Genomic DNA, 12,241 nt, shown 5'->3' on the forward strand with positions numbered 1-12,241 from the left:
CACAGTACAAATGGTCATTTTAAAAAGAAGCTGCTTTGGACAAACTGTTAATAACAGTAATCTTGACATCTAAGCATTTTAAACAGATCATTCATTTTTATTCTCCTCAGCCATGTGCTTGAAATGGAGAAGATAACTGGGTTTTGTATTGCAATATGGTCTCTTCCCAACTTGAATTCACTTATTGTTGTTTATCTATCTTGTGTGTTCAGCCTCTGAAATACTATAGTGCCTTTTTAGCCTCTCCAGTCCAAATCCTAACTGCCCCCCTGGCCTATATCCGGGCTGTGTGGGTGCAGAGAAAAGGGGAGAAAACAAAATCTCATATTAAGATGTCCTGATGGGAAATGCTTTTTAAGTTACAAAACACAGGGTTCATCCTAAACCTACAGTTTAAACAATAAGGTGATTCAATTTCAAATTATTACCCCTGTCATCATACTAACTTGAGAGTTTTTCTTCCACCCCGAAACTAATACCACCACCAGACTTGATCCTACCGCTGTATGGTACCTTGTTCATGTATAAAATCAGGCAGAGTGCAGGATTTTACACATTCTTGTACATCTTTTATCATTCAAGAATATAAGTCCCTGTTTCTCACTTGAGAAAATTGCTACACAAAACACCCGGTTTAAAATAAAACTGGAAAAGAGGGAAACCAGGAAGCCGTGCCATGTGCTTTGATTCTTGGCCTGTATAAGAGTTTTCAATCTGTTATGGAAAATTCCCACTGAAATTACAAATTGGGATTCTAGAGCTGTGTCATTTTCGGATAGGAGGGTGTCTTCCACTGTTGTTAACAAGAGCAGTATTTCTTCTAGCACAAGTCTTGAGATCATTCTGCAGTTAGATTTAAGAAGGGTGAACCAACCAGTTCTTAGTCCACTCCACATTGCACGCAAAAAGAGATGGTTTCACGCAGTATATAAGATGTGCAGACCTTCAGTTGTTGTGACAAGCTCGTCACTTCCACTCCCAAAAACTACCTGCTACAAAAATGTGAATATACCCCAACACTTTGGAACAGCTGAAACCTCAATTCCAGTCTTAGATCCCAGACTGCAGCATTTGCATGACATTACTAGGTCACACAGCCATTCAAGGGTGTAAAGAATGGATTAAAGTAACAGGAATTTTAATATTTCTGATTACTTCTGCATAGCAAATATATACTCCTGGAATCCTTATGCACATAATAATTCAAATCTTATTATGATTTCTCTGATAGTAAAAGATTTCTTACTGGCCTTCGATAACCCATTGAACTTTCTCAGAGATTTTAGTAATACATACTCACTTATGATTCAGTTCATCACTTTGTATGTTCCTTCAGTTATTAATTCAATGCATCTCAATTGATTCTTCTATCATAAAGCAAGTTTTGCATCCAAGGAATAACTTACTTTCTTGTATTGCATTAAGAATTTCTGAAAAGTCCACATCTGTCTTCTGTATGTCTGGTTTTATCCATATTTGTGTTTCCAGCCGGTTAACCTGCAAATCCTCTCTTCCTTCTGAAGAAATTGAAGAGATTGATGGGGTTTGTGACAGTGCAGTAGAAAATCCAGTCAAGCGGCTTTCAGGTGAGGGGGCATACACACTGAATAATGCCACTTAATTTTTTTCCCCCTAGCAGAACCAATTTTTCTTCAAAACAAGCAGCTTTAGATAGGACACAGACGGATATAAAGGTAAATAGAATAAAGCAATATTCTCTGCTACCAGCAATGATAGAGATTCACCACTGGCAAGTCCCTTGTTTAGGTGAACATGTCACCATGCCATGAGCACCCCCTCACCATACCATCTACAAAACTAACTCCAAAATGTGAAAACAGACAAGAGGTGTTGTTACAAATGACACAGCACTACAGGAACAACCAGGCTAAAATAAAACACACTAATATACAAAGAATGAATTAAGTCTCAAGACAGAAAACAACCATTAGGACAAAAAGAACATGGACAGCATGTTTCAGCCACAGGACACCATAAGTTCTCACATGCCAAGCTGATGGCATGCCATGGTCTAAGAAGCACTCCAGTACTGCAGTCCGTTTTGAAGGGGGTCATGCTAGTATGTAGTCGTTGCTGTTTAAAAGCACTGCAGAACAAAAGCTTAAGCTAGTGGGTCACAGTTTCAAATCTGTTTGCACATATAAATAGGCCCATTTCTGTGTTCTTTCAACATGAGCAAAGACAGCAAAGAGGTTTTGAAAACACTCCCTTTCCATACAGAGAAAGATAGCTGCACATTAAGAATAGACAGGAAAAGGCACTTGGCAAACAGGTTTAAGCTGCTGCTGCAGGGTACTTGGATACAGCCAGAGAAAAAGAGGGAGCTACTGGGCATATGGCTGGTTTTTAAAAAGAGGCAGGACAACCTTTCACAAAGGCATCTTTTAGACGTGATGCTCTTGAGTAACTAATACACAGAGTCAGCAGAGAGCTGCAGTGTCAGGGAGATATCTGGGAAAGGATGTCACAACAAAAAGGTCATGGTGGAAGAAGAAACCTTCAGGTCATTTAGTCCATTACTGAGCCTTCACCAGAGACTGTCACTCATGCTTTTGATGGAAGCATTTTCCTTTCTTCTACAGCCTGCCTGTAAGAAGTTGGTCTTATTTTGAATTCCCTCCCAGTCCATTGTATCTTCCCCTTCCCCTCGCCAAATGACTGTCTCATCACTGCCTTGATGAGAGCTACAAATTATATTCCTGGGCACAATATTACTCAACTCTATTTCAAAGACTCTTCTTCACTTTTTGGAAATACAGATCTCAAAATGGGTACACATATGCCAGCTTCAGCCTTTTTTTGTTTCCCAATGTTAAAATATTATAAATTCAAACCACTTCATGCTTGCCGCAGCATATTCTTTTGTTCCACAGCGAAGACCCACTGTTAGCATCAGAGACAGCTCCCCTTGTAGATTCCTGTAAAGTGATCTGTCATAGCAGCAGCAGGAGTCTGCATTTAATGATGTAGAACAAAGAGAATTTCTTAAGTGAGACAGCTGATTGTTCATATAATAGCAGCCTAGGGAAATCTGCAGATGGCCTCGGAGGTGGGAGGCTAGGATTTGCCCCAGAAGAGAATTCTAGGGACCAAGGAAAAATACTGTAGCTGCTGGAAGAGACATATAAACAGTAGGATGAATGTAGAGGCGTAAGCAATGAACAGCACTTCAGTTAAGCAGCTTTGCAATTGATACCATTCAGTTTCTTGTTAAACACTCAGATACCACTTTTAACATATACCATTACATTTTTGCATCCTCAAATCCATCAACCTTTCTTCTCCATTTCAACCCTAGCTAGAGCAAAATAATGACAGTACTGACAAATACAAAATACCCCCTCTTCCCCAAGACAAGACAAGTTTGCTGCATTCAGATCTCTCCTATATTTGACCCATTTGAAGTATGGGGAGCTTCCAGCAATCCATGCCAGTGATGGTCTTGTATACGTTTCTCTGATTCACAGTAGCCTTAACATCTGACCTCACTGCACAAGTATCTCATCAGCAGCATCATCCAGTCTGATTTCACTCAAAATTGTAGGCGTAATTTTCTACCAATCATTTGCAATATAATACATGGCTAATCACAAACTTATCTTCACCGACACAAAGAGGAAAAGAAATGCACCTGCCAATAACATAACTTTTACATACGTGGCTGCAGGAACACTTTCTTCTCCCATGATCATCATGGTATCAATAAACAGACTTAAATCAGGGCACATTTGCTTCTACCCTCCTCCCTCTCCCTCAGCACTTACTTTGCAGGAGGGAGTGCTGCATTTTTTTAGCTAAGAGAAACAACACCTATGTGATAGGTCGTGGACTGGACAAATTAATTATTGATGATTTGTTGGCAGAGAGGTTTTAGCCTAGCCGATCTTTGAAAAAAGCCAGTGTCCTCTCCCACGTCCCAAAGCGATTTATTGTCTTTATCTTACCATGGATCTCAAATACCACAAACCAAGATAGTATTTGGCGTCGCTGTTGCTATTGAGGGATTACTAGCCTGGCTGTAGCATTTCCTTCTTGTGTTAGCAGCTGCTGATTTATGCTTTATCAGTGACACATCCCACTGAGTAAACTCTAAGCAATATTGCCTGGGAGGTTGGGAGGGAAAGATCCTCTTTCCATAGAAACATGAGAAATGAAGAAACACAAATGAAGTTAAATATTACATTCATCAATTTTTATGTGATTTTATTAAATCAGCCTGAGATTTTTCTGAACTTACTGAGATGGTTTTGTTCAACTGAAGTCATATTTTAAATTGGCTCATGGCATTCACTCTGATTTACTCATTGATGCATAAAGTAGTACATAAAATAGGATACTTTCTCCTTTATTTGTTTTGAAGGGTCTCTACTAATTAGAGATGAGTGGGTATTCCCACCATCCATCCTATGACTGCACTGCACAGACGCACCTCAAAGGATGAAAAGCATGTTGGTTCAATTATTAAATCAGAAAAAATCTGTTCTCTGAGTCATAGAATGTATGCATGTAGGTTACAGGATTTGCCCGTATTTATCTACAAAGCACATCCACAGTTTTGGAAGAATTCTAAATAGTAGGTAATCACACACATCGAAAGAGAGGCCTTTGGAGACTTCTGATTAAAACACTCCATCATAACAGCACTAATACACAATGTACTTCCAAGACTGAAAAGATTGGGCACCTTGTGGAAATATTTGCAGACCTTTAGAAAACCTCTGACCTGGTAGCTTGCCATATATGTCTATAAATACTTAAGGACTTGGATATAATTCTTGATACTCTTAGTTGGTTTACCAATTACCTTAAAAAAAGCGTATACTGTGTCACTATTCAGCATAGCTAAAGAAATCCTTCACTACACAGAAAACACCATTTATCTTAATGGTTTTCTCACTGATCATGGATAAAATAATGCATCTTCATGTTAGTGCCCAAGAATCAAAAGCTGAGTATAAAAGCACAAAAAATGCCATTTTAGTTTTGAAAGTTATTGGAATAAATACATAGGGCTACCTCATTTTCCATAAGACAGTCCCATGAACGTTAAGAAAAAAAAAAATTCAAACCTCAAATCACTGTGTTTAGCATGAAGAACCTATGCCATAGATGTCTCTGTGCATGGCCATGTCAAGGATGTGGTAACAACAATACTGGGATTATTTCTGAAAGTTAATTTAAAAATAGTTTCCCTTTGTATTGCAATAAACTGTAAGGCATGACATATGTTTAATTACATTAATACAAACTCTTTTCTTATCTTCCAGAAGTAGCAGTAGTGAAGGGGAGATTTCTAAACACCTATTATTGCTAGTTTATCACAGACTAAGGTATTCTGAAGACATGTACTGTCCTTTCTCCCCTCTGTTAAACCCTGGCTGGCATCAAACACAGAGAAGTCCACTCAGCTAATTAACTACAGAGAAGTAGGGAGTCCTATGTTTGGCACTTGTTCATTATTTCTCTCTCTCATACTGTGTAGGCCTTTTCCACAGACAATCACAGACAAAACAGATGGATAGCCCTTGGTGCAAAGCCATACCTTGAAAACCTCCTTGACTGTCAAAATAGCCCAGACACTAGGCTATGGGGACAGGGTCCTGCTAGCTCTCAATTCTTGTATTTCTAATTTGGTCACTGCCCAGAACTGACTGTGGGCATGAGGACAGTCAAAGCCACCAACACCATGCTCTTACCATCAAGAGTGAGGCATCTCTTAAGCAGCAAGTTCAGATGCGACAACAGCTGAGGAGACCTGATAACACGTCTCCCACATGGACAAGCACCCAAACCATTGGACTGCTGTGCAAAAGCACATCGCCTCTTTCTTCATTTCCCATCTATGCTCAGAGGATGCCTCAATGTTCTGAGAGTTGAAAGGACCCAAATGTCCACACAGAAGCCCCAAGTAGACCGTGTCTCATATTCCTACGCCTAATATTTCCAATTACTTGGCTCTGCATGCCCCCTGTGCAGGTCCTTACACAGTCAATAGAGGGACAGTGTTGTACAATGAGCCTTTGGAACCGCCCCCTAGAAGCACTCCACTGATAATACAAAGAGACAGGGAACTGAAGGGTGTGCTCTCCTACTGGGAAGGAAGCTATCCTTTTCAAGTGCCACAACACCTGGGATTGGAATGCACAGGAGGCAGTCTGAAAACAGCACAAAGGCACAGCGTGCAACTAAGGAGAGACATTTCTGTACAGTTGCATGTTGCAAATGAGAACCTAGAAAGAAGTCCGGGATCTAAATGGGTCAAATAGTTCATCCCATTTCCTATCACTCTCATTTGTATAAAAATCACAGTAAGAATGACTGTCTTTTAGTTCCACCTCTTTCTTCTTACACTGTGAGTGCACATATGAAAACATAGCTATCAAAGATCACTATCGTGTATGTTCAAACATTTGTTTGTGTTTGAAAAACTACTTGTGAATGATAAATCCCTTAGTTACCATCTACGTTTAACAATATCAAGAGTTGCTAGCAGGCAATTCATAAAAAGGAGAGGAAGAAAACATTTGCTGAATAAACTATTTATTGCAAAAAGCTTGTCCAGTTCTCAAGTCAGCAGTTTACTGACTCAACAAGCAGAAAACTTGGCTGCATGGGGATAAGAGCCATGACCTAGCAGATAACTTCAGAGCACCAAAGATTTACTTCGTTATAACATGGGACATCAAGACAGTTTTTACAAGATACCAGATGTCTTGTCCAGGTGGATATTAATGTAACAACAAATTATACAGACTCACATTATACCGTAGCCTATGACTGCCTTCACAGTCTAAACACATCCTGGCAATTCATTCCTGCAGGAAGTACCAGTAGCTAAATCATTTTGGGAACTTCATCTGTCCTGAGACCACTGAGGAATGAGCACAGGAATGTGAAAATGGTTATCCTAAAGAAGAACAGAGGTCTGTCCGGTGCAGGATCCTATTTCTGACAGCTTAGGCAAAGGGAATATGAACAGGGCAAGCATATCCTGTCTATCCCCAGTCTGTCCCTTCCAGTTTGTGGAGATTTAGAGACTTCTGAATTGGAAGGTTTCATAGAATATTTTGGGTTGGAAGGGACCTTTAAAGGTCATCTAGTTCAACTGCTGCAACAAGCAGGGACATCTTCAGCTAGATCAGGTTGCTCAGAGCCCTGTCCAACCTGACCTTATGTATTTCCAGGGATGGGGTTTCTACCGCCTCTCTGGGCAGCCTGTTCCTGTGTTTCACCACCCTCATTGTGAAAAAAAAATCTTCCTTATATCTAGTCTAAAGCTACCCTCTTTTAGTTTACAACTATTACTCGTCCTATCAGAACAAGCTCTGCTAAAAAGATTGCCCCCATCTTTCTCACAGGCTCCCTTTAAGTACTGAAAGGCTGTAATGAGGTGTTCTCAGAGCCTTCTCCTCTCCAGGCTGAACAACTCCAACTCTCTCAGCCTTTCCTCACGGAAGAGGGTGCTTCAGCCCCCTGATCATTTTTGTGGCCCTCTTCTGGACTCACTCCAAGAGGTCCATGTCTTTGTTTGAGAGCATCTCACAAGCAATGGGAATCCAACCCCACATACAGGTGCAGTTGGCCTTTCTTTTAAAGGTCTGTTACCTACTATAATTACCAAGACCCACGAAGGAGAAATAGAGCGCTTAGCCATTAAAATGCATGGGCTAGTTTTGGACTGTTTACACAGAATGCTTATCCAAAAGAGATTATTTTCAGTAGTTGGTATTAAGTAGTTTCCTTCACAAGCAGTGGGAGAGCATCTGAATAGCAAGAGTCATACTTTTCAGACATTCTGGCAGCACAAAAGGCCTTGAAATTATGTGCTGTTTTGATGACCCTTAAAAACCTTCCAGTCTCATCGGAGTGCAGGTTATTTCTTTATGCCATCAGTCTAACAGGTGTCAAATTCCATTCCTGTGCTAGGTGCATTCCTAAAGCAAGGTCTAAATAAGGTACAAAACTGTAGTGCTATCTCCCTTTTTCTGTTTTAAGTATGCTGGATGTTATCAGTAATGAAGACCTCAAAAATGCACGTGCTTTGTGCTCCATTGGGCCTCTGAAGCCTAGCATGGTACAGAACTGCATACCCCAAGGATGTGACTAGCAAATATTGTGCTTCTGTGGAGTTATCCAGCATGCAGAGAATAGCTCTGTTTTCCTGAGACATTTGCCACACACAGCACAGGGAAGGGCAGCAGTCTGCACAACCCAAAGGGAGTTCTCTTCTGGAACAAGGAACAGAGCAAAAATGATGCAACCTCTGGTTTGCTGCTACCTTTATACCTGCTGTAAGCTGTGATGTTGAGATTTATGCAATTTAGGGGGGCTTTTGGGCTTTTTTGGCACCACAGTATGTTGTACTGGTTGGATTTTCTAGTGGGTTATGATGTCTAGATGCACTTATCTGTATCATATCTACTCACCCTCCCCTTTTTTAAAAAAAATTATAAACAAAAGTCTGACTTAACTTTGAGATTTCAGAATGAATCAACAGGCTTGGTGTTAGTGAAGAGGTCTTGCTGTCTTTTGGACTGGAACAAACCTTTTGTGGAAATTAGTAATGCTGTGCAGCTCTGTTAAAGTCAAATCTCTTTTCTGATCTTAAAAGCACCTCTGCCAAAGTAGAAGCTAGTTTGTTCCATCTTTTGACAGTCTACCTGTAAGAATCTTTCCTTGGAATACATGAAATACATTTTACATTAGAAATAGAGGCTTGCATAATGCTAAGCTTCTTTTAAGCAAGAACTATAAAGCTAAGAAAAAGCCACATTTTTCAGTCAAGCATTACAGGCACATAATAACTGATTATTCAAAGTCTCTCTCATTGCTTCTTGAATGATAAGCTGTTTTTTAAATGAAAAGGGGCATTACTTTCTCAGAAACATTGCAAAATTTTATACATATTATCTACTTTTTTCAGCAAAAGCTAGAGTGATCAAGAATTTTCTTAATTTCTTTGAGACAATTCTGGTACACTGGTCTCAGGGCATAAATATAACCTTGCCTTGGGATCAGTGACATTCCCTGTTTTCTGCAAAGCAACATCTATCTACCTGTTCCTATTTTGGACAAGTTTCCCCTTGAGAGGAATCTCTCTGAGGGTGGAACGAGCGACCGCCTCCAAAGCGAGTGGTATTTTGCAGCCTTCATGAGGTGACTACATGTTGTAAACTAACAACAGCTATTGGGAGAAATCTGAAGGTGAGCTGTACTGATTTTAAAGTAACCATACATAATTGATTGCAAGAGTGGATGAAAGATCATTTTATAACAGCAAACAGGAGACTGATCAAAGCAGGAAGGGAAAAAAAATAAGCCTTTGAAAAGAGATGAGTTTAAAAATACACACTCCCCAGAGAAGTAGAACACCCTCAAAGCCACCACGTAAAAGTATTAATGTTATTTTTTAAGCCCCTTACTGAGAACGTGCACAAGGTCCAGATAGGATCAGTACTTGTGTGTGTCATGTGCAGCACAAATTGATACAGAGGGACACAATTTCTGCCTAAATCAAATATTTTGAAATTAAACAAGATAGTCAGCTTTGAAAAACAGTGCTTTATCCTCTAGGTTTTGGGTTTGGTTGCTTTTGGTTTTGTTTTTTTTTTTTTTTTTTTTCTTTTTAACATACAGTTTGCAAAACTGTTCTTCAAACTGCTAGAATCAAAATTTTAGGAGACCTTAGTTTAGGAACAGGAATTTTCAAAGAAGTGGCTTTTGCCCTAGAGAAGTAAAGTGGTGAATGAAATGGGCTGAATGACTAAGCAAAGCCACAGAAGATTTCGAGCTCTGCGTCATCTGCTAGCTAGTTCAGCTCTTAAGTTCAAAGTAAGGCATAATCACCATGTGACGACCTGTCGCTCAACCCAGTGACAAAAGGTCCTCATTGTAATTGAGACAAACTGTTCTTCTCGTTAGGAGCTTTGCAGAAACTCCAGAGCACCAATAGTCAGGAGAATGAACTGTCTCTGTGCTCAGCAGGAATGATGCGCTTGAGATACAGACATGGGAGAAATTTTGTCTGATATATTAAACTTGCATTGTGTTGAACAGAGGCTGTAGATAAAAAGTTAAGTATGCAGGCTCATTTCATTGACATTAATGTCCCTTCTGCATAAGGACATTTCTTGTAAACATTTTTTTTTTGTAATATGGAAATTAGCTTAATGAAGGGAATATTGAACGTTTTTAAAATCTGTTTACTTTTTCCATGCTTCATTCCACATGGGAGGAATTTCTATGCCCACCCAGCAGAAGGCATATTGAAAAAGACTGCTCCCCTAATAAGGTTAGACAAGTAAGGTAACAGCACTTCTGTCAGTGTGAATTCAAATTTTCAGGTGAGTTTGCATCAGCCATTCCCCCACCATGCATGTGTTTGCTGCAAAGAAATATTTGCATGACAGAGCTTTCTGTCAGAATTATTTGCAGTTTATTCTTTTAGTCTGAGAGAGATGTATGCCACACACCCTGTCAGTCAGCAAAGAGAATGTGATTTAACCAACAAATCACATCTAACACACACAGATGGTTCAAAAGACCATTCATAAACAAAGGTATGCACATTTTGTGATGAGAAAAGGATATCTTTTGCACAGTAAATTACAATTTTTGAAGGACTCTTCCTTTTGAAGTTCTAGCTTCCTTGATGATTCAGAGGTCATTTAGTTGTGACTAAGCTTATTAAACATACATTTCCTTTTTTGCTTTAATTTTGATTGCCACAGTTTCATGAACCATGCATTTTAGCTTGCCTCTTAAACCAGTTTTCTGTTGGCCAACGCCACTAGCTCTTCTTTCTTATTTTGATGCCAAATAACTACAGGCATCAATAAAAATGCTATAGTATGATGACCAATAGAAAAAGAGGATTCAAAAGTCAAGAAAAGCATGCCTAAGGCAAACACATCTTCCTTTAACGCTTATAATGTATCTATCAGGTACTATTTGTCAAAAAAGGTAAGAGATTGCCAAAAAAAAGATTGTCACTGAATTCCATTGACAACACAAGACGTCCATCACAATGCCAGAAACCAGTCCTTTCAGTAGGTGTTTCCTTGCCACTGAACATAAAGTTCTTCCAAGTATCGTGGATATGCCTTATATTATTTCAGGTAGCAAGGAATCTCCATTCCAAAATATACTGTTCTTTGGCTTAGAAGGCGATCTTTTTGAACAGTAAACTATTGAAAGCAGAAATTTTTAGAATATTTTTATGTGTTTCCTGGAGTGAAGACTCTTTACGTAATGTATTTACTAAATTCTGTAAATTAATTATTTCAAAGACAGCCCTTCCTGTTGGATGTGTAGATTGCCTTCAGATATAATTTGTGCAAGTTACATAAATGAATATCTACATTATTATATATACACTTCTCTGTATATAAACCTCAAAATGTGTTAAGGTTTAACCAGAGGCTTTTACAAAAAGCACAGAGAAAGAAAATCTTGCTGGGGAAGCTTTGAATCCCTGTTATTACAAAATGGGTAACAATTGTTAGCAAGCATTGCAGGTAGAGAAGACCTAAGAAGATTCCAGAGTTTCACACAGTGAAAGAATTCACTTTACAGCTGCTTAAAGTTATTAAACAAGGCAATTTTTCCAGAGCTAGCAAATTTAACGACTCCCAGAGAACCTAGGTTTGACAAGTTCTGCAGAGTCTGAGAATAAAGAAATTCATCACCAACAGGAAGCAGTAAAGTAACATTGTCATGATTTGGAATGAAGAGTATCAATGGAAGTAGCAGGCAGAAACCCAGAAACTAAAGCCCTGCTTACTCCATAGCAATTGTACAATGTCACCAGAAGTGAGGCAAGCATTTTTTTTTATCCCCAGATTTGCCTAACCCTGACATTGAGGCAATGGACTGGAATGACAGTTTAACCTCCTCTAGGCTTGTTCAGTACTTGGCTTTGTTGCTCTTACAGACAACCTAAATGCTCATTACCATTGCTTTCAAAAGAAGCCTTCTGTGTGCAACAGAGACACATCAAACACAAAATGTCTTCAGGAGAGTTGTGACAATTTATACCAGCCAAATGTTTGCCCCAAGTATTTTGAACTCTGTACTTCAGTAGCCCAGTGCCCCATTAACTACAATATATCACATCTGCTTGCATAGCTGGGAGACGGTAACTGGAGATTTCTCAAAACTAAAAATACTGTCCCTCCATGATTCTGAAAGGAACGCACATTTACCTTAATACCATTGCATC

The 12,241-nt window shown here is 39.3% G+C and overlaps 1 protein-coding gene across 2 annotated transcripts in view; it reads right to left on the reverse strand.

Moving 5' to 3' along the window:
• The window catches only part of ANO4 (anoctamin 4), a 224,136-nt gene that overhangs the window by 117,058 nt on the left and 94,837 nt on the right, over positions 1 to 12,241 (reverse strand). For both annotated transcript variants that reach the window (XM_086470602.1, XM_086470594.1), the window contains exon 4: positions 1,407 to 1,517. In XM_086470602.1, coding sequence (XP_086326728.1) covers positions 1,407 to 1,517 — 111 coding nt within the window. The remainder of the gene's footprint in view (positions 1 to 1,406; positions 1,518 to 12,241) is intronic.

Source organism: Leptosomus discolor, chromosome 1 (genome assembly GCF_034619465.1).
Source record: "Leptosomus discolor isolate bLepDis1 chromosome 1, bLepDis1.hap2, whole genome shotgun sequence".
Taxonomy (NCBI): Eukaryota; Metazoa; Chordata; class Aves; order Leptosomiformes; family Leptosomidae; genus Leptosomus; species Leptosomus discolor.